The sequence below is a fragment of the Engystomops pustulosus genome, chromosome 4, assembly GCF_040894005.1.
Source record: "Engystomops pustulosus chromosome 4, aEngPut4.maternal, whole genome shotgun sequence".
NCBI lineage: Eukaryota > Metazoa > Chordata > Amphibia > Anura > Leptodactylidae > Engystomops > Engystomops pustulosus.
In genome coordinates, this window is record NC_092414.1 from 75,572,059 (window position 1) to 75,595,962 (window position 23,904).

Genomic DNA, 23,904 nt, shown 5'->3' on the forward strand with positions numbered 1-23,904 from the left:
GGCAGAATTTTGGGTTGTTTTCATGGCTTCCTCGTCAAACTTGTTAACTTTGTCGCCACCCTGCTGTGTAATCCACAAAATATACTGGCAAACTTTTATCACTTACCGATATTATTTGAGCGCTTCTTGCTCACCTCCTTTGGTTCCTCTCTGCCACCCATTGGTTTTAAGCCTGAGTCCATTTGGGGTATGTTGCCAAGACACTCTCTAGCCTGCCGCTGCCTCTGCATAGTCCCCTATAGTGTCAGGGTCAATTATTGGATGTTTTAGATGCTATCTAGCCTCATTCGGTCACTCTGTCATTGCCATGCTGTTGCCCATACTTTTGGCATAATGGTGCGATTAAGCAGCCTCAAAGGCATCCATGCATGCTGCCCCTGCTGTTTCCTGTCCATTTCCATGGTGTTTCCATCCTTTTCTGAGGTTTCCAGGTGTTTGGCCAAGCTTCCCTGTGCAGATCCTTGGTCCCCTTGAAAAATGCTTGAGTCTCCCATTGACTTCAATGGGGCTCGTTATTCGAGACGAGCACTCGAGCATCGGGAAAAGTTCCTCTCGAATAACGAGTACCCGAGCATTTTAGTGCTCGCTCATCTCTAGTTACAAATCTACACTACTAGCCACTTGTAGTCTGGTTTGTAGTGGCTGCTGTCTTGTAAAGGTACCTTACCCCACAGACCAAGCTCTTGTGGCCATTGTACAAGGACTGTCATCTCCTGTGTCCTCTCCTCCTCATAGATTGTAAGCTCTTGTGACCATTGTACAAGCACTGTCATCTCCTCTGTCCTCCTCATCCTCATAGATTGTAAGCTCTTGTGGCCATTGTACAAGGACTGTCACCTCCTGTGTCCCCTCCTCCTCATAGATTGTAAGCTCTTGTGGCCATTGTACAAGGACTGTCATCTCCTGTGTGCTCTCCTCATAGATTGTAAGCTCTTGTGGCCATTGTACAAGCACTGACATCTCCTTTGTCCCCCTCCTCCTCAGAGATTGTAAGTTCTTGTGACCTTTGTACAAGCACTGTCACCTCCTCTGTCCCCTCCTCCTCATAGATTGTAAGCTCTTGTAAGCATTTGTCACATGTACTCATACCTATACAGCCCTGGTAACTCTTGAGACCCAATGACTAAGTCTCCGCATAATTCGATCTAAAGATAGACGGCGGTGTCCGGGAGAGGAGGAGGGGGTGACCGCTGCTCGCCCCTGCCCCTCTCCAAAGAGGAACATGGCTGCATTGCACCGCCCAGTTACTTTACTGTTACTTTATTAAATATTTAGCATACTATTTGGGGAAAAAAACTTTTTTTCTTATTTTTCCTCCTCTAAAACCTTGGTGCGTCTTATGGTCCAGTGCGTCTTATAGTCAGAGAAATCCCTTATCCACAGGATAGTAAACAAAATGTCTGATTTCTGAGCTCCAGTGATCATATGGACAACAGTTCACTAAAGAGGTGGTGCCCATGCTCATCCACAACTCCATTTTTATCTGTGGGACTTCTGGCATTTTGTAGCAGAATGTAGAGAAGTAAATAGAGCAATGATTATGCATCTATCCACTGGATTGGGATGAGTTGTATTTGTGGGTCCCTTTTTTTTGTATTTGTGGGTCCCTATGCAAAATTTCTGAAAATTCTAAAGGGTTATTAACTATGCTCTGTATCTTTAGGATTTTTCAGAAGAAGCATTACTAAAAATGCTGTTTATAAATGTAAAAATGGAGGCAACTGTGAAATGGACATGTACATGAGGAGGAAATGCCAGGAATGTCGTCTGCGGAAATGTAAAGAGAAGGGTATGCTGGCTGAATGTAAGTAAATAATAAAGGTGTGTGCTTGTTATTCCAATTTGTATAATTTGTATGACAGACGGTCCCCAATTTAAGGACACAAGACTTACAGACAACCCCAATTAACAGATGGACATCTCTGCCCACTGTGACCTCTGGTGCAGCTTTCTTAATTCTTTAGTTTTGTCCCAGGCTGCAATGATCAGCTATAAGGTGTCTGTAATGAAGTTTTATTGATTATTCCATAAAAGCACAAAATTTTAAACATCCAATTGTCACAGGGACCAAAAATTTTTTCGTAGAGTTCCAATGATTAAATACACCTTTTCCGACTTACATACATTATTCAACTTAAGAACAACATTATTCAATTTAAGAACAAACCTAAAGAACCTATCCTGTACATAAACAGGGACTGCCTATAAATACAGGTTCTGTAGGTTTGTTCTTAAGTTGAATTTGTAAGTCTGAACTGTATATGTTATAATTGTAGCCACAGACAATTTTTTTTTTTGGCCTCTGTGACAATTGGATTTTAAAAATGTTGGATTGTCATGAAAACCAGGATTAACAATAAAGCTTCCTTACAGACACCTCTGATAACTGTTACAGATGATTATTGTAGCCTAAGGCTAAAATATAGTAAATTACCAACATCCAGAATTCAGTTTCTAACTAGTAAGTCGGGTGTTATGTGTTGTTAATGTAATAATATATTTTTAGTAGATACGATTTTAGAATATAAGAACAATTATGCATAAACAAATGTACAATAGAAAAGTTTATAAAAAAAACTATTAAAAAGAAGCAAATATCTAAAATAAAAAATATAAAAAAAATAAATAAAAGACAATAAAAGTGGTGCTATCCCTGGCCTCTCAAGTGGGGACAAAGCCTCTCTTACCTAGGTGTACCAAGTCAGGGACCGTGGGCGTGAAGTGGTTTTCCAAGATCTTGACAAAGAGCTTAGATCTACATTTAAAAACTAATAGGGGTGATAACAGGCACATTTGAGGTGTATCACCACAATCTGAGCCCATGCAAGAGAGATGGGTGTGTGGTTGTACAAGGGGGAAGCAGGGATGGCAGTGCTGACCACCCTTTCCAAGTGGAAGTGGTTGAGCAGAAAATGGTTGATCCTGGAAAAAAAAATCAGGTGGCTGTGTAGGAGGAGTAATCTCATTCCCTAAAATACCATCGATGGGAGTACAGGCTCTGACAAATGGCACAGAGATGGGAGCATGGAGATTTCCTTAGAGACATCCAGGTCAGGTTTAGGAGCTGCATTGAGGTAGCCTTCCACCAACAATTGGCCCTCCCTGAACTCTTGCAAGCGCTCCAGACCGGCTGATAGAGCTGCCAAATTACCTGAGTTAGGTAAAGATTTGATAAAGTCACTGTTTGTAACAGCTAAGTAAATAAGGACCAAGGAACAGTGTGGGGGATCAAAACATCCCTCAAAAACAGGAAATGGTGACTAGCCAGCTTGGGTACCTTATTCTGTCATAAATTCGTCTCCTGCATGAACGCAATTTGAGCTTGGAATCGCCTGTGATTCCTCAGCATCATGGCATGTTTTTCCGCAGCCACTGAGATTAAAAGAAACAAATTTCACTGAGCCTGCCATTACCTTGAAAGGAGGAAAAGGGGAGGGATAGGAAGAGTGAAGAAAGAAAGAAAGAAATAGGGAAATAGGTAAGAAGAATAGAGGAGAAGAACAATTAATCAATGAAATCTCAATGGGGCCAACAAATGTGCAGAGTGGGGAAAGCCAGGGAGGTCAAATGAAATCAAGAGCATCACACAGGAGGAACACTCGGTGAAGGGTCTAGTTTAGATAGTGGTAAGGTCAGGGAGGTGGAGATGGAGTAAGTTGAAAAAAAGAGAGAAAAGGGAAATGGAAGTAGGGGCAGCTGGAGGGGTCAGTAGATGGTGAATAAGGCCGTGGAGCAGAATGCTTCCTCAGGCAAACAGTAATTATAGACATCATGAAGCACTGCACAAAACTGGAGGGGGATTCTGTCAACTGTGATATTGATGAGGTGGAAGGAGACAATGACGACCTGTCTGATAGTGGAAGACAATGAAAGTAAATGTTCTGCCATCTCTCCAGTCTTTATATGTCTGGATATGACATTTAATTGGGTTTGGGGGACGACTGCAGTCATCCAAATATGTGTGGGTGGTGGCATCTAGGAGACATTTTTTGGCATCACCTGTCTTTTTCCCCTAATTATCCAAGGTGGGAATATTCATTTAAAGCTTTTGTAGAGCATTTTGTGAAAACCATAGAAAGCAAATATATTCAATACCTGTAACTGAATATGTTTTATTTTTAAATCAAAGGTTTACTGACAGAGATACAGTGCAAGTCAAAACGACTAAGAAAAAATGTTAAGCTCCCCTCTGAAAAATCATTTGGTGAAGATATTGATGCTATAGAGATAAAGCATGTGACATCTACCACAAGGACAAGTCAGGTATTTATAAAACCCTCAGTAAAAATAAATTAAAAAACTAAAAATAATAGTCTGGATGAAGATGGATACAAGCATCAATCTTTTAATATTTGCTGTGTGACATCTGACATTTACATACGACTGATGTCATTACAGGAAGGGAAAATGGAAGCAGAGGTTTTCTACCACTTATGTATACTTCTATAAAACAAGCAAAATAAGTCCTTTACAATTATTTTCATGGCCCTAAAGTCAATAATAAATACCATGTGACTTGGTCAACAGGTTTTTAAAAAAAAAAAAAAAATCTTAAACACTACACAAATATGTTGTTGTGTGGTTTTATGTAAGATAAAGGCCAAAAGATTGAACATTTATCAAACTGCTATCAACAAGCACGCATCTAGTGTTCATAGCTTAGTGCAAAAGTGACTTATATTTGCTGGTAAAAACATTTTTAACATACTTAAGAACACTCAACTTACATACAACCCCTAGTTACAAACTGACCTCTGGATATTGGTAATTTATTGTGCTTTAGTCCTAGGCTACAATAATCAGCTGTAACAGTTATCACAGGTGTCTGTAATGAAGCTTTAGTGTTAATATTCATTCTTATGACAACCCAACATTTTTTAAAATCCAATTGTCGCAGAGACCAAAAAAGTTCTGGCTGGGATTACAATGATAAAATATACAGTTCCGACTTACATACAAATTCAACTTAAGAACAAACCTACAGACCCTATCTTGTATGTAACCCGGGGACTGCCTGTACACAGTTTTCAGTGCAAATTTCTTGGTTTGGAGCTCCTAGGCAATGCCAAAGAAGATGGATACCAACAATGATATTAGAGAGAAATTGTTGCTGCCCATCAATCTGTAATGGATTATAAAGCCATTTGGAACTAATTTTAAGACCATCAAGTGGAAAACATCAAATACACATGACCATCTTCTCAGGAGTGGACACCCCAGCAATTCATCTTTAGGCGCAAATCTCAGATAAATTGCAGAAAAACTGAAAAGCTCTCAAACTGTAAAATCCTTATTTGTTATGTTAAATGTTTGAGTTCATGTTAGTACCACTTGAAAATATTATATTATGATATAATATAATAACAATATTATGGAGGAGCAATTACAAACTAAACCAACACAATTCAGATGGGAACCCTGCCATCCAAAGAATCCACAGTCATTGGTTTATAGTCCTGGACACAGTTGGCGAAATTTTTTGGCATTAATACACAAGAATTTTATACAATGTCCAACCATGGAATTACAGTTATTAGCAACATCTACATTGCTGCTTTGAAGGGGCTTCTGTGCTGAGTTCAAATATACGGTTGCTGGTGCAGTTTTCCTGGTTTGGAGCATCCAGACAATACTGAGGACAGATACTAGCCATCATATTAGAGAAGAAATGGTTGCTATTAGGCCATTCACAAAGAAAACATTATGCAGCTTTTGGGGGAGCATTTTTTTTAACGAGAAAAAATGCAACTCTAAAGTCACGCAATGTCAGAAAAAATACACCACGCGGCATATAACAACCTACTTGGGTGTGCAACACCAGATACATCAACTGATAATTTAAAAAAAACTGCTAATTAATTCTCAAAACTATACCACATAGGAGGTGGTGTATGTGGGTCCATCACTACTACATCTGGTGCATGGTGGTGATGTATGTTGATACTAGTCCTTGAAGTTCTTGAAATTTGACAATACTCATAATAATACATTGTAGTTGTAGTTGGTAAACTTGGGCACTGTAGCCCGGAATCTTCAAATTAGCCACAGCTTTCAGCAACTTCATACTGCCTGCTCAAGTTTATATTTGTATTGTATTTTAACAATGCGAGGCATTGCTGTTTAACAATTTCCATGGAAATGCCTATGCAATTGGGCTGAGGCCAACCCCATGTGTTAGCGTTGCTTTTACAAAGGAAATTGTAGCGCCATGTGTGACCACACCCTTATGGGAAGGCAACTGCAAAATGATCTGTTTCTAATAATATTGTATAATGGACACTTACTTGTTACACAAGAATTTTTTTTCCAGAATAGAAAAATGCCTTTTTTTTTTTTCTTGAAGTCAGGTTGGCATATTAATGTCTGGAATTGACTCACCACTGGATTCATTGGGCTGGTCGGTTGTTGGTCAGAGGAAGCCACCAGAGGCACAGGATTGTGGTTGGTGTTATTTGTACTGTGGTTTTGAGGAATAATGGCCGGTGATTGCCTGCTTGTTGGCATTGAAATGAATACTCGGGCTGTGGGAGACATGGCTGCAGCTTGTAGTGTTTGGGCTGGTAGTGTTGGTGCACGTTGAGTTGGAAACAGCATGGCTGCAGCTTGTAGGGTTGTTGCAGGTATGGAGGAGGATTGTAGTGTTGGCGCTTACACAGCTGTGCCCTGAATATTTGAAAACGACAGTCTCCCCTGTATAATTTCATGTATTAATGCTGCCAATTGCACAATTGCTGGTTTATAGAGCACAGTCTGGCCTGTGTGGGATTTTTACCTTAGGGTTTAAATTTTTATTTCAATTGCCTTTCTCCACATTCAATTGTTTCAGTCTTGCACAATTTGAAAGTTTTTACACAATTTGAAAAGTAAAAACAGAAACGGTGCGGGCACAGTCAGTCCATGGGCCGAACGAGATATCACGGCTATGAAGGTGGTGGGGAGTTGAGGGTATGACAGCAATCACTGTGGTCGTGATTCAGCTTCAAATGACAGTCCAAAAGTCCAAATACATATGCAAAGAAGAAGCAGCACTCACCAGTCTCGTGAAAATGATCTTCTTTATTCACAGCAAGTGGTACACAGGGAGGCACGCAGTGCCGCTAAGTCAACGGGCCGTTTCGTGCCTTGAGAAAGCGCCGAACGGCCCGTTGGCTTAGCGGCACTGCGTGCCTCCCTGTGTACCACTTGCTGTGAATAAAGAAGATAATTTTCACGAGACTGGTGAGTGCCGCTTCTTCTTTGCATATGTATTTTTACACAATTTGAGGAGCGGTTTCTTATATCAGCTAACTTCCGATCAAAAAACATTGCAAAAAGACTGAAATTGCGCAGATGTCAACCATACGTGCAGTCTATTCTCACATGACACACACTGCTAATACTCTCGTAGGAAGGCATTTAACACTCCACATACACTGGATTATAAGGCTGCACGCACATTAATGTATGCCCGCCAACGTATGCTCTCCATAGCAATGCATGGCATATGGGCTGTAACACAGGGGAAAGATAGGACATGTCCTTTTCCCCATGTATGTAGCGGTATGGTGCCGCACATGTGCAGCACCGTATCGCTCCGTGCAGCCATTGCTGTCTACGTGGAACCTATGTACAGCCGCAAGCTTGCATACGTCCTCCATATGGTAGTGTGAATGCAGTCTTAATCAGGCAGTTGGAAACCCGCCAGTCTAACACATAGAGGTCCGCACAAACCACTGCCTAAAGATAAATGCCTCCCTTTAAGTCTATCATGTGGAAACCACAAGAAGAGGTAAGACATCAGATGATACCTTTTTGAGGCTAACTGAGTATATTTGATGGTGATCTTTATAGAATACTAGTTCTCTCTGTCAGACATGATACATTTTTGAGGCTAAATGAGTATAATTGATATAAAACAATACAATAAAAATGTATCTATCCCAATTCAGGAAATTGTTTTGTACACACTTTCCGAGGCAGGGATACACATAAACACACACAACATAAGGAACAAGCAATACAGCATAATGGCAATGCAGGAGAACATATTCGGATGATGAATATTGATGGCAGGGGAGTGTGGGTGGGGGGGGGGGTTTAAGGTGGTAGGCATTTGCAACATCCCCCACCGGGGCCTAGTCTTTTCTTGGGGCCTGGAGACAGCCGGTGCCCGGAATACCAGAGTGGCTGGCAGTGGCGGCCTAGGCACGCTAGTGTCACGGTGCTTGGTATGGGGACCGGAGGGCTGTCCTACAGCCTGGCAGGTCTCCAGCAGGTGGTGTATGCAAGAAATGATATAGAGGGAGAGGCTGTAGTACTGGTTCTTCCTGGGGCAGCCCTTAGAGTCTGAAGTGTGTGTCCCTGGTAGATGGATGGGGCGCCCTTGATGGTGATGCAGCTGTAGCAGGGACCAGACGGAGGCAATGTTGTGCATTAAAGTAACTTACAGTTCTTTATTCGAACCAACGGTAACAACACGCCAAACGATTCTGTACAAGTGCTGGAGTGATTTTGGAGAGGAACCTCAGGAGTGGTGTCACCAGCCTGAATGCAGGGGCATGTAGCTGTGTCCAATGCTGGAAGCTGCAGCTTTGTCCTGTTGGTCCTGTGTCACTCTGTGTGTGCTTGCTGAGCTGAGGCCTAGAAGGCATGTGTGCAGAGCATGTGCTCTGAGCTCCTCCTGTGTTGAGAGCTTGATCTCCAGAGAGCTAACTCTTCCCCTTACTAAGGGTTTAGTTGGTCCCTAGTCAGGTGGTCTCCTCCTCCAATCACACTCCAGTTACAATAGTGGAACATCATTGGATGACAACATTAACATTGCTTTAACCCTTGCCTATCCAGGCAGAATCTACCTCTGCTCAATTACCTCTATATATATTGCATAGGAAAAGGGCTTATTCGCAATTCCTCTGCCATGCGCATTGGCAGGGATGTTGCACATTTGTCTTAATTTTTGTGAGTATTGTTACATATCTAAAATATTTCTATGAGCTTCGGGACAAATGTATTTGGGGACCTCACAGGTTTGGCAGTTTAGTTGGTGGCAAGTAGTGGCTTGCGACACAATTCTGTTGGACTTCGCATGTTAAATCTGGCGCACGGTCCGACTGAGAAGACTAGTGCAGCTGCGCCACAAAAGGGTTGCGTGCGTCACAATTGTGGAGCAGGCAGTTCTTAAATACCTGTGAAAGCAGTTTGCACCTAAAAGAACATGTAAAGTCAGATGGAAAACTGGCACATAGGTCTTAGTAAATGTACCCTAATACCTCTTTGAGGCTGAGTATATTTGATGGTGAGCTTTCGAGAATACTAGTTCAGTTCTCTTCATCAGATATCATGGTATCATCATTTCAAGAGAACTAGTATTCTCGAAAGCTCTCCATCAAATATACTTGGTTAGCCTCAAAAAGGTAGCGCCTGATCTATTCACTCCAATGCTCTGTATGGCTGACCAGGTACAAATCTGCACTACTAGCATGTGGAAACCATAGCTGCCAATCTTCTCAGGAGTGGACATTCCAGCAATTCACTTTCAGGAAACCAAAAGCTACATCTCAGATTAAACCAATGACATAATACACCAATGACAGTGGGCTCATTTGCTGGAAGGATCCTAATTTTTATTTTGTTGGAACCTCAGGTTCAAATATAATTTAGACATAAAGCTTTGTAGGTGTAGCCTGTACTATAAACTTGCTTTTCTTGAGATATTATGTGGCCCGAGTGTATTTTTATTCAAATGCAAATAAACATTCTGGTGAAGAATGGTTACGGCCACAAGGTGCTTTGTACTCTCTCACCTGGTTTCACTATCCAGCACCTCCCACTAACCCTTGATTGACAGTTGTAACATTGTCTCACCTACAATTCTATATGATTGGTTTATACATGACTAGGGAGCTGATAAGTTCCCTTAAATTCAATAACTATCGGTGAACTTGTACATGGATAGATAATAACACAGCATACATAAGTACATACCAATTTCTTAATGAGAGTTCTTAATCGAGGGTAATAAACGACGTAATCATTGTGCAAATATTAGGGTAAAATTTTCCATGTTCACATAAGAACTAATATTTGTAATTTGTCTCCTTTTCTTCAAAGTAGTTGAAGTAAATATATTACAATCTGTGGTTTACTTAGAACACTGTTTGATTTAATAATATGTCAATTCAATGCTCCAAAAATATATTGGGAGAGGTTTAGCAAACGGATCTTGAAAAAAAAATTGCCCTAATTTTTTCTGGAAAAGGAGGCATTGTATGGGTAGAGTCAGATTTATAATTTACACAAGTTTTGTCATAAGTGAGGAAGACTTCAATTTAGGTTCACATATTGCCCGTTTAATAGAATAAGCCCTTTCTAGAAAACTTTTTGTGATATTATATTGTCTAAAAATAAAGGTACCTGGCAAATGGTGTCGTGCTAACTTCCAGCCAGCGCCATACTGGCACTTAATACTTCCTGGCCTGGTACCCTTCTGTAATATCCTTATGGAACACTACAGATAAGGTGAGGTGTGCTTAGTTACAGGCTTTAGGGGTGGTGAAGGACACAGGTATTCTCTCTGACTACCCCCCTTCCACCTGCGGACACACTGACTACCTCCCTTCCACCTGCGGACACACTGACCGCCCCCCCCTTCCACCTGCGGACACACTGACACCCTCACCCCCCTGCGGACACACTGACCCCCCCCTTCCACCTGCGGACACACTGACCACCCCCCCTTCCCCTGCGGGCACACTGACCCCCACCAACCTCCCCCTGCGGACACACTGACCCCCTCCCCCTGCGGACACACTGAACCCCCCCTCCCCCTGCGGACACACTGAACCCCCCCCCCTGCTGACACAATGACCCCCCCCTGCTGACACACTGACCCCCCCCTCCTCCCCCTGCGGACACACTGACCCCCTCCCTCCTCCTGTGGACACACTGACCCCATCCCTCCCCCTGCGGACACACTGACCCCCCTCCTCCGGGAAAGAAAAAAGAATTCACCTTTCCTGATTCCCTCGGAGCAGCGCCTGCAGCTGTCTTCTGTCTTTGGCCTGGGCCTCCCATACGCGCCCCTCTGAAGCTGGCACACGTGATACGATGACGTCATCAAGTGCGCCGGCTTCAGAGCCGTCGCATACCCTGCGGAGCGCCGCATTGTGGGAACCGGGACAGGTGAGTTTTAGATTCTGCCTCTATGCTGCGCTCCTGACCAGCGCAGCATAGAGGCAGAAAAGTGATCGATCCGGATTGTGATCAATTGTACCAGTGTCTTATAGCGACACTGGTACAAATGATCCGGGGGCCCGAGTGGGCCCCTCGAGTACCCCGGGGCCCTGGCACTTGCCCGGGTTAGCCAGGTGCTGGCGCCGGGCCTGTAGCCGTGTGCCATTGGTACCATACCATCTTAATATGGTTAACACACGGCAACATTCACACCAATGGGCAATACAGGCATCCAATTGCATAGCCGTTTAGCCCACCTGGGAGCCACGTGAATGCATCCAAAAAAGAAGGTCCGTTCTTTTGCCAGATATATGGTGTGGCTCTCTGGCTTCTTATGGAGAGGGGAGGGTACACAGGGTACACATTTAACAACCATGTAAAAGGAAGGTTCCCTCTCCAGTCAGTAAGCCATGTAATAGGCAAGGACCTTTCTTAGTCACAAATCCATGTAATAGGCAGGGTCATTTCCTAGTCACTAATCCACATCTCTTGTTGTTTTTCGTTCTGTTTACATAATCCACGTAATAGGCAGGGTCCCCCCCTCAGTCAGTAATCCATGTAATAGGCAGTGCAACCCTTAGTGAGAAATCTGTTGAGAAGGCATGGTCGCTCCTTAGTAATCCATTATGCAGGGTCCCTCCTCAGTAATCTGTTAGGTAGGGTCCCCCCTTCTTAGTTCATTTTTATCCCCAATACAGCAGAAAAAAAAGAAATAGGTTGCTATTAAAAAATATGCTAATATTTCAGTATTTATGGATAAATACATAATTCTGTGATTACAGGTGAAAGCAGAGCTTACCCAGAACCAGAAAGAAGTGCTTCAGTTTGTGATGGAGGCATACAACAAGCATCGACTGCCTCAAGACCTGGCTACAAAAATGATAGTAAGTAAAGTCATATGATACCTTTCAGTAAGACATGATGTAAATAAATAAATGGAGTTTAACCCCTCGGAAATCAACCTCTTTTGGCCTTTAGGACGCGGTCCCATTTTTCAAATCTGCCCTGTGTCACTATAGGTGGTTATAGCTTTGGAACACTATGAGATATCCAGGGGATCTTGAGACTGTTTTCTTGTGACACATTGTACTTCAAATTAGTTTACAAATTTGGATGATATCTTTTTTGTTTAGTTTTTTTAAGATTCCACATAATTTACTAGAATGTTATGAGGCTCAGAATTTGGGTGCCATTTTTCTCATTTTTTGGAAAATCAGCAAAACCTGTATTTAGATGGACCTGCTCAACTTCTAATTGACTGTGAGAGGCCTAAATAATAGCTAGACTCGTAAATTACCCCATTATGGAAACTACACCCCTCAGCGTATGAAAAAGCACTTTAAGAAGTATGTTTAACCCTATAGGTTTTTTTAGGGGTTAAAACAAAACGTAGGTGCGGTCTACAAATTGTAATATTTTTTGACAATACACTCATTTTGGATGGAAAATTAAACATTTGAAATGGATTAAATCCATTAAATAAATGTCGCGGCTTGGTGGGGGCGTAACGGCATGACGTAGCACGCAGCACGTGCACGTCGCGCTGCACCGCCGTCCTCCCTACCCCCGCTCTCCACGCTGACCTGACTCGAGCCGCGGGTCCCGGTCCTGGTCCGAGGAGGAGAACGGAGGATTCGGGCGCAGGTCCGGGCACCCTATCCAGCGGCTGCAGCAGAGCCCCCGCTCACTGTGGAAGGAGGCCGGCCGTTTCAGGCGCATTTGTGGCGCAATTGTGGCGCAAGTGTGGCGCACGGGCGCTCAGGCGCTGAAAATTGTACTGTCCTGAGGTGAGCTGGCAACGTGATGAAGACGATCGGGGGATTAGTCGATACGATGATGCCTGGTGCCGGAAACGCGCTGACCTGGAGGGGTGCATTCTGAGATCGCTGCCGAGGCGGCGGGGTTGGAGAGCTTTCCTGGATGACGGCGCGACCGGAGATAAAGGTTGTAAGCAGTTCATCGTGTTTGGTCCCTGGGCCGCAAGTCGGTGACGAATCCGTGTTGATGCAATTGCCGAGGATGGGTGAGATGTGCCTGTACCTGGCCTGACTGGGCGTAGCGGTTTGTCAAGATGGGTGAGATGTACCTGGCCTTAATTTTCCTTACCCATGTACTAATTCATCTGCATATGGCGCTAACTCTGACTTATTGCTAATCGTGCTAACATCGGCTTGACATTTGCTTGCATACGCCACTAACTCTGTTTTGTTGCTAACTATATTAACATCCGATTGACATCTGCCTGCTACTTGTTTGCGATCTGACCGTTCGATTTCAACTATCCGCATCTATTATGTAACCGTTTGAACTTTGTTAGGGCAATTCGGATTTTTATAACCCGGTGTCCACGGGGACAATATATCCTCAAGATTATAGGAGAGCTACAACGGAATATTTGTGATATATTATCTCTGGACATAAAACTGTCTTACTTCCCTTAGGGTGATTGGTTCCGGTTCTGTCTATGTCTCTGTTTTAGTATCAGCCCTTTCGGCTTACAGAATAGTTTGTGGTTCTTGTGTCAATCCTCGACCTTTCCTCCTATTGTCTAAGTGATTTGTTTACTGTAATAAGTTAATATTGCTCACTGTCAATTGGGTAGCATATTTGGTCCGATTTATAGGCCCCTCAACTTGGGCACACGAATGTTTTCCTAGCTTTGTAATATTGTGACTTAGGGTATATTCACTGTAGCTGGGATGCCTCCTAAAAATGCTGCAAGGAAGTCCTTGGGGACATCCTCCCCCAAGGAGAAAGAGAAAGGAGGGGCTAAAGGTGAGAACTCCGCAAAGTTGGATAAATTATGGAAATCCCCCCCAGTTAAAACACGGACAGGATTATCGATTCAGAAAAACTTGGAAAATGAAACTGTAGATCCCAAACCGCAGGGCTCGAGATCGGGCCCTGTAGAGGGGGAGGATCGGGACGGGGGTGAGGCAAACATGGGAGGTGAAAATGAAATGTTAAAAGAGATCTTAGACTCCATAAAAACCTGTAACTCAGCAATACTGGGGCTGACAGACCAGGTTGGGGCCTTGAGAGGAGATGTCTCCATTATGTGAGAAGAGCTGAACAGGCTAAGAGATAAGCAAAAAACGGCAGAAGAAAAAATTACTAATATTGAGAAGGAGGTCTGTACCCTCAAAAAAGTCACCTCACGTTTGGAGGTAGAGAATAAGGCCCTGAAAGGGAAAATTGCGGATATGGAGGATCGCTCAAGAAGAGCGAATCTAAGATTAATAGGGGTCCAAGAAAAAGCTGAGGGGGATAACCCTGTAAGCTACATTAAAGAATGGTTTTTGAAGGAAATAGGGAAGGAGCATCTCTCCCCGCACTTTGATATTGAGCGGGCCCATAGAATTCCGACAGGCCCCTATATTCCGGGGAATACTCCCCGTACCCTTATATGCAAAACATTACTCTCGAGAGATCGGGATATGATACTGAAACGAGCACGTGATCTAAAAGATCTTACAATACAAGGGGCTAAAGTAGCAATATACCCGGACTTTTCTAAGGACACTCTCCAGAGGAGGAAGAGCTTTCTGGAGGTAAAAAAAAGGTTGAGAGACAAGGGTATTATTTATTCGTTAATGTTTCCGGCCAAACTAAAAATTATCTTTCAAGGCCAGTCCCAGTTTTTCAGCACTCCAGAACAAGTTTCAGACTGGTTGGATCGAAAAGGTCTTTGAATATGAATATCTAGGCCATTATATCTATTTCGGGTCAGCAATGGGGGGTAGGTGGGGAGGGGGGGCGGGAAAGTGGCTGAAGTAGGAAGAGTTGTACTATGGTAGAACAGGTGGTGGGATTTGGGGGTGGGATTTGGGGGGGTGGGATGAGCCGATGCTGGGGATGGTGTTTGGTTAGAGCATGTCGTTGTGTCTCTTTTCGTGTCTTTTGTCCAGATATAAATGGGTACTAGGTTTTTAGTATGGAATATAAGAGGGCTTAAAGATCGCCTGAAACGCTGCATTATCTTTGATTACATTGTTAAACAACTTCCTGCGATTGTTATCTTATTGGAGACACATCTTGATAGGGAATCTTTGGCTCTTGTAGAAAGGAGATGGGCCAGTCAGGTATACAACTCTGTTTTTTCATCATTCTCTAGAGGAGTCTCTATCTTGATTCACAGATCTGTTGCCTTTCAAGCCTTAGATGTAAGTTGTGACCCAGATGGAAGATATGTATTCCTGTCAGGTATACTAGATGGCAATAAATGTGTTCTTGCAGGAGTCTATATACCTCCCCCCTTTAGATACGAGGTCCTGATAAAGCTACTGCGGTTTATTGAAAGGGTGGGTGAATGCCCGGTTTTGATCCTGGGCGATTTTAATGCTGTAATGTCTGATGAGAAAGATCGCACAGGTGGAAAAAAAAATCCGGGAAGTATAGAGAAGGGAGACACCCCCTTTGCTAGGCTCTGCCAGGAAGTGGGCTGGAGAGATGTCTGGAGATGTTTAAAGGGGGAACAGCAGATTTTCTCATGCTACAACCGTTCCCATAACACTTTTTCCCGGATTGACCTAGTGTTGGCTAATGATTTGGCCATCGATTGGGTAGGGAAAATGCGGTATGATAACCGTTCTATCTCCGATCATTCTCCAATGGTTCTCGAGTTGTTCGGATCAAGGAATGCGCCCGTTAAGTTTTGGAAGCTCAATGCGCATTGGTTAGTGTTATTGTCAGATGAGGATAAAATCAAGGAAGAGCTTCATAGATTTATTGTGTCAAACAGAGCCGGGGTTAACCTTGGGCTAATGTGGGATGCCCTGAAATCCTTTCTTAGAGGGATATTAAATTCAGAAATCATTTATTTGCGTAAGCAATGGGCTAGTAAGGAGAGGCTCTTAAATAAAGAGCTGAAAGAAAAAGAAAGGGCCTGTTTGGAGAGTGGTTCGAGGGAGCGGCGCAACAGCTTTATTGGGGCACAAGAGGAATATAATAGATTCATGGCAGAGAAGGCGACACAGAAATTATTTTTTTTGGACCAAAGGGCACATTGTGAGAGTGGTGTGCCTTCAAAGGGGCTCTTGCAGAAAGTTAAAAAACAACAAGAGGATAATAGAATAACAGCCATTAAAAACAACTTTGGGGATACAACTACTAATGCTGAGGAGATTAGAGATACCTTTTTAAAATTTTTTCAGGGCATATATACCTCAGATTTGGAGGTATCAATAGACGATATAAGATCCTTTTTAGGTAAGGTTCAAATACCCGCCATTTCGAGGGAAGGGGTAGAGGCGCTATCGCGCCCGATAACGATCGAAGAGCTTGAGGAGGCTCTTGCTTCCTCTAGACGTAAATCCGCTCCGGGTTTGGATGGGCTTCCTTTAGAAATTTATAGTAGATTTGGTGCTATTCTTTTACCCGTTCTGGTGGAGACCTGGGAATCTTCGCAAAGGGAGGGCAGGCTGCCTGACTCGTGGTATGAAGCCAGCATAGTCTTGATTCGGAAAAAAAATAAAGACCCTTTGGAGGCGGAATCCTATAGGCCGATTTCGCTTATCAACGCAGATGCCAAGTTGATGGCTAAGTTAATTTCAAATAGACTCAAAGAATATGCTCCACTACTGATACATGAAGACCAATGTGGCTTTCTGACTGGGCGACAGAGTAAGACTAATATAAGAAGGCTCTTTGCGGGTCTCCAGATGGGCCGGGGGGGGTCTCGCTCCATCCTGTCTTTGGATGCCTCTAAGGCCTTTGACAGGGTGGAGTGGGACTTCCTCTGGGAGGTATTGTCTAGATTTGGGTTGGGCGACCTGTTTTTGAACTGGGTTAAACTCTTTTATAAATCCCCGAGGGTCTGTATCAGGGTTAATAGTGATTTCTCCCCCTTCTTTACGTTGTCTAGAGGTACAAGGCAGGGTTGCCCCCTGTCCCCGCTCCTATTTGCGTTCTTCATAGAGCCCCTGGCAATAAAACTGAGGGCAGACAGTGTAATAGAGGGGGGAGGAATAGCTGGTGTTGAGGATAAGGTAATGCTATATGCTGATGATGTCCTTCTCTTCCTCAAAGATTCTGATATATCGGCCCCAAAGGCCCTAAAGGCTATTCAGGAATACGGTAGGTTTTCGGGTTTTGAGATAAATACCCATAAGTCGATCATGGTGCCTTTGGATGAGGACCCTCATCCTAATTATTCGCTCTTTGGACTTAAGATTTCCTCTTCATGTGAATATCTTGGCCTAAAGATCACGGCCAAGGTTGACGACTACATCACTTTGAATCTAGTGCCCTTATTAATAAAAATTAAAAATAAGGTGAATACTTGGAATACGCTACCATTAAATCGTGCTGAGAGAGTTATACTTATAAAGAGCGTTTTGCTTCCCCAAATTCTATATGTAATATCTAATGCTCCATGTTGGATAGGCAAGAAATGGTTTGGGTTTATTCGTGCTATTATAAACAAGTTACTGTGGGGGAGGAAAAGGGTTCGCATTAAGCAAGAAACTCTAATGATTAATAAGGAAAGGGGCGGGCTGTCGCTTCCCTCCTTCTATCACTATTTTTTGGCAGCCCAGACCCAGTTTATTTTGGAAAATAGACAGTCTAATATATTTTTTGCGCTCACTTCGCTGGTGGAGCGTAGATTTGATTCAATGCTGGCACTATTAGAGTCAGGCCAACTGAAACGTTTGAACGCTAAGAGATTCCCTCTGGCTCGGCTATTGTTGTATATTTGGAGAGATCTTAGGAGGTTATTTGGTATTACTGGAGGTTTTAAATTTACCCCGCTGTGGAGTAATCTCAACTTTTCGGAACTAGCTAAGATGGATGATGTTGGGTTTTGGGAAAGAAAGGGAATTACGTCCTTGGAACAGTTGGAAGAAGATGGGACCTTGCCCTCTTTTCAGGATTGGTGTCTGAGGGATACGCTTGAGGAAAGGGATTTTTTTAGGTACCGTCAAATCGAGCACGCTTATAGGAAAGAGGCACAACACGAGAGGTTTAGGATACACATAGGGGGTAAATTTATGGATTTATTAGATTTAGATGCAACACGAATTAATTTATCAAATATTTATAGGCTTCTTAGGTATACTATAGACCAGAAGTTTAGTCACGTATCTCAATTGAAATGGGCAAACCAGGTCGGTTTTATCACTGGGGCACAGTGGCGTGATATTTATAAGAATGTGGTAAGAGCAACAATTAATTTAAATCACAGATGCACACAATTATACATTTTATATAGAATTTATTTTTCACCAGATCTAATGTTTAAAATTGGTTTAAGGGAAAATGCGAATTGTAGGAGGTGTAATTGTTCACAAGCAGATATTTTACATGTTCTATGGGACTGTCCTAAGATCAACCCTTATTGGGAGGAGATATTTATGAGATTAGAGGCCCAGCTCCAATGCTCTTTCCCGCGAGTTGCCACCTTTGGGCTCCTGGGCTTGATACCGATTTCTTTAGACGACAGATTAAAAAGTGATTTGGCCCTGAAGATCATTTTTCTCGCAAGATTAGTATTGGTTAGACATTGGCTTGATGAGAAGCCTCCAGATGTGAATGAATGGAGTAATTTAGTTAAGCGTATAAAAGCATACGAATGTGCGTTCGAGAAACGATATAGGAAGGGCAACAGACTTAAAGAGAGTTGGAATCAGTGGAGGTTATAGAGGGTTCTCTGTAACCCACTGTGTATAGATTGTGTCCATTCAGCGTCTCCAGCATCGGTAGAGGGTGGGGAGGGAGGGGGGTTTGGGGGGGGATTATCCGTATTAAGATTTGGACATTTTGTGTTTTGCAATAGGATGGTTGTTTCTTGTAGATGGAGTTAATGTATAGGATGTTATTAACAACATGACATGTAATGTTTTAATGTTTTATGGATTCTGTTGCAAACAATGTCTTGTATTATTATATGGAATAATAAAACAAAAAGAAAAAAAAAAAAAAAAAAAAAAAGAAATGGATTAAATGAAAAAAAGGCTCCACAAAGTCTGATACCCAATTTCTCCCGAGTACTGATCCCCCATATGTGGTGGTAACCTGCTGTATGGGCGCACGGCTGGGCATAGAAGGGAAGGAGGCGCCATACAGATCAGATTTACTATGTCACATTGTACAGGCTATAATATTTTTTTTCTTTTTTTAATATGGACCTATAGGGGCTTATTTTTTTTGCCACATGAGATGAACTTTTCTTTTACATAATTTAGAGGCATCTATAGCTAATTGGAGAAATTTTATTAATCATCAATTTCTTGAAAGACTTTTTTTTTTTTTTTTTTTGGCCGTTTACCGTAACATAAAAATAGTATATTATTTGTATTCTATGGGTCGCCATGATTAAGAAAATACCTAATTTATATAGATTTTTCAATTTTTTTATTCAAATTTTACTGAATAAAAAGTAATTTGGTGAAAATGTTAATTTTAGCATCACCGTCTTTTCATATGCATAACTTGTTTTTTTTTCGGCTGACTAATCTGGTTAAGGGCTTATTTTGTACTATCTGCAAACTTCCCCAGACACCGCTTTTCTATCCCGCTTTGAGTTGAGAATATTTGTAAACAGAAGCTCATGACTATAAACAGTGGCTACACGTAGTGTAAACACTGGCTGAGCTCCGCTGTTGTAATATACAGGTATACAAATACAGGTATATGAATAAACAGGTGCCACGCTGGCCACAAAAGAGCTCATGGTCTTGCTTCTCAGTCTACGCCACCTTCAGGCTAGAGTGTTTTTGTGTCAAAACTGTGCCTAAATTAAAAAGTCAATAATGATGAATCAGCAAAAAATAGGTGCAGCAAAACATCTGGATTGATGGGATGAATGAGGAAAACATGGTTATTTTTGATGCAAAGCTAGTTTGGTGTTAAGTCGCAAACCTGGGCCACAATTTCTGCAACAAAATGAAAAGTAGCTGAAACAACAAAATAAACAAGTGATACATATGGCCTCATATGATTTCTTATGGGGCTGGAAATGTAAACTAGAAGAATTCATGTACACAGCACATCTCCTTTAAACTCCACCATTCCATGTGCTTTTTAAGGTGTGTTTTTCACGACATTTTATGAAGGTCACAAAGATAATGATCAAAGATGGGTCCATAAACTAGATGCATATCAGACATGGTGTACTCAGGGTAGGGACACTATAAAGGTGTCATTTAGGAATGAATGTTAGCCCGTGATAAGATCTGCAATCACAGTGCGATCTACAGATAAATGCCATCTCAAGGTTTTCTAGAATGACAACGGTATTGCAACTAAATAATGCAATATTTATAAATATCTATATTTATACATTTAGTTTTTTTGCAGGAAAACCTCAGCTCTGACGACAACTTTATATTCCTGACAACTATGGCCACAAGTCATGTCCAGATATTGGTAGAGTTTACAAAAAAGATACCAGGTATATAAGTTTTAGAATTAACCAGTCAATATAGTAACATGTTATCTACTTTTGAAGATTCAGGACAAACTCTGGTTTCCTATGAGCACGTTTATAGAGTCAGAGGAGCTGAGGAGATTTATACATCGTTTTGTGGGAAAAGATTCATTTTTATCTATTGGACATCTCTTTGCTTCTATTTCTGTATTGAGAAGCAAGGGACGGTCCCATCAGGGAGTGGTGTAGTTTTGGACTATTTAGAGGTACTCTGCACAACCCTTTCACTGGTATAGCTGCTTTGGCACATGCCCTTTACATACATAGCCAGGTCCTCTTTTCCAAAGCCATGTCCTTTTGGAGTATAAATTAGAAAAGTGTTGAAAAAAGTATGACTCCTTTGAAAAATGTGGCATATTTGATAAATCTCCCCCATTGACTTTTCAGTGCAAAAAGAGCAGAAATATAAATCAATAAATCACATGTTATAATGAATCTTTTCCCAGAACCCTATAGACTCAGCTCAGCTCCTCCTGCTCTTTAAGATGGTAACCACAGTCACTGGCAGATTTACTAATACTGGAATCCATAACATAGCTTGGAGTTCCAGTGAATAGACATATTGGGGCAGATTTATCAAGTTGTCTGAAAGTCAGAATATTTCTAGTTGCCCATGGCAACCAATCACAGCTTCCCTTTAAAATATTCATGCCCACTAGTAAAATAAAAGCTGCGATGTGATTGGTTGCCATGGGCAACTAGCAATATTCTGCCTTTCAGACAGCTTGATAAATCTGCCCCATTGTTTAAATGCAGGTTCTCCTGGAGCAGTTGTTCATATAACAGTTGGTTCAAGCAATTGAGCTGAAGTGAATCCGAAATTAATCCTGACCAACATCTCTCCATGTCGGCTAGGTAGCAGCTCTGGGATGTTGTCTAATCATACTTTTGTATGGTAAATGCAGAGCAGTTTGAAGACACTCCACCAGTATTCCAATCCTGGAATATAGATGTATTTTTCACTGATCTGCTGCTACTAACACACACATAAGTGTTGTTAAACAGAACCTTTCTGCTACTGTGCTGTGTTTCATGGTCTTAACTGCTGGATTCCCCACGCTACTCTTCATCCTGATACCGTTGCTGGTATCTAAGCCTGACACGCCGGGATCACGTAGAAAAGAGAGTTATAAAAAACAGTATGGAGGACAGGGCCAAGATGTCCATTGCTCTGGGATACTTATTCTGCATGCCCTTGCACCTCCCTCTTCCATGTTGGGGCGAGCATAATTAGCAGCCTGGAGCACCGGACATTTTGTCCCTGAGCTCCGCGCTGCTTTTTATAACTCTCTTTTCTAGGTGATCCCGGTGCTTCAAACTTAGAAATGACAGGATCAAGATGAAAAGGAGCGTAGGTGAGTGATTATACATAGATTTTTTTTTACTTTTTTAAAATGGTACATTTCCTTTAATGTTGCTTATGGTTGGTATACCCCTTAACTCGAGATAACCTTACCAGGGGCAGATTATAATTTAAAATATTGATACTCTCTTACACATATACACATATTTATGCACTGATATACGCTTACACAGATCTGTCCCAGTAGCTGCTGACCCCATGGGAGAAGTAGATGGCAGGAAGTAGAGATAAGAGATCCCTAGTCTTGTCTTTCTGCTGTCCGCTCCCCCGACATTCTTTATCCGAGCTGCTGATTTATGCTGCGTACTGTGAAAGATGTACACTGTTATATACACATTATACTGTTCAATGTGCAGCATAATGTACAATGTGCAGCAATAACTGTATATAATGGTGAACATACTTTATTCTTTAGTTTATCATGTTGGATGCCGGGGCTGTAGTTACATTGTTTAAGCAATTGTGAATGTCACTGCTACTTACCTGACTGAAACCCATTTACAGTATGATGTCATAGCAATTCATAGCAAAACATACTTGTGATATTATAGCAGAGACCTCATTACAACATTGAATACCTGATGTGGCTACAGCTTATTTAGTGGAAACTAATCTGTGTTGTTGCAATAGTTGACATGACTGAAGACAAAATGTCACAGCAATGTCACATAGATCTGGTGCCTGATAAATGATATTAATGAAATCCACCTGTGATGTTATAGAGGATCACCTGACCGCAAATCTAATAGGGAACAGCGTAACAGTTTCGCCAGATTTGACAGTCCTTAAAGATGAAAAAGGAACAATGTCTCATTTATGTCATTTTTTTTAAGGTTTCCAAACATTAGATCATGAGGATCAGATTGCTCTGCTAAAAGGCTCTGCAGTCGAAGCAATGTTCCTCCGCTCAGCTGAGCTTTTTAACAAGAAGCTTCTTGATGGACACACAGACATCCTTGAACAGAAAATTCGAAACAGTGGTAAGTTTAGCCAAGAATAGATGTCTCTGGTTCAGTGAGTTCTCATACTAAGAGCAATTTGGTCTTAATTTTTTGGTACACAGCTGTGAGGGTTAGGCCACAAACTTTCCGGACATGTCGGAGAACTAGACGAATAATATTACCCTCAGTGAATGCGGCGCACAGTTTTTCAGGCAGAAATTACTCCAGAATTCTGGTGTAGACTGGTTGATGAATCTCGCTCAAGGATTTTTCTAATAGTAAAACTAATGAGACATGAAACCTGTTCTGGCTTCTAGCTGATATTATTGTGTTTATTGTCATATGGTCTGTGAAACGTATATTGCTATTTGCATAGTGATACAAAGATCTTTTCATATTTAAATGATTTCATTTATTTGCTAATTCATAGATTTTTATTCAGGACTTTATCCCTGAAATTATAATTCGATTAACTCCAGATAATTATCAAATAAGAAAAAAAGAAGCATTCATAAATTTACCTTTCCCCAGAAAATTGCCCACATTTTTTATAAATATTGGTGGCTGCAATAAAATCACCATCATCAATGACCTCATTTGTGATTTTAACATATACAGCACTTGAACATTGAAGTGATTGGCTGCAGAGGTCATGTGAATGATATACATCATATCATCACTGCAGGACAGATGGGGACCAGTCAGTTAGTGGCACTGGAGAGGCAGGGGATTTAACTGACTTGCTTTCAGTCAGTGGACCCGATGTATCATCAAGGGAGTTTTTTAAGTTTGGCATATTTGTTTTTGCCTAGTTTTCTTTTTATCAGTCATTGTATCAGTTTTATCCAGTCTTATTTATTAACATTACAGATGACTGTTGTTAAATTTTGTCTCGGAAGTTTTAGAGGAACACACTTTAACCCCTTTGCTCCAATTTCTTTTTGCCCCCTTTGCCTTTTCTTTTT

The 23,904-nt window shown here is 41.8% G+C and overlaps 1 protein-coding gene across 2 annotated transcripts in view; it reads left to right on the forward strand.

The window, feature by feature from the left end:
- The window catches only part of NR1H4 (nuclear receptor subfamily 1 group H member 4), an 86,420-nt gene that overhangs the window by 49,315 nt on the left and 13,201 nt on the right, over window positions 1–23,904 (forward strand). For both annotated transcript variants that reach the window (XM_072146350.1, XM_072146351.1), the window contains 5 exons: window positions 1,664–1,804; window positions 4,130–4,263; window positions 11,991–12,092; window positions 20,506–20,599; window positions 22,832–22,978. In XM_072146350.1, coding sequence (XP_072002451.1) covers window positions 1,664–1,804; window positions 4,130–4,263; window positions 11,991–12,092; window positions 20,506–20,599; window positions 22,832–22,978 — 618 coding nt within the window. The remainder of the gene's footprint in view (window positions 1–1,663; window positions 1,805–4,129; window positions 4,264–11,990; window positions 12,093–20,505; window positions 20,600–22,831; window positions 22,979–23,904) is intronic.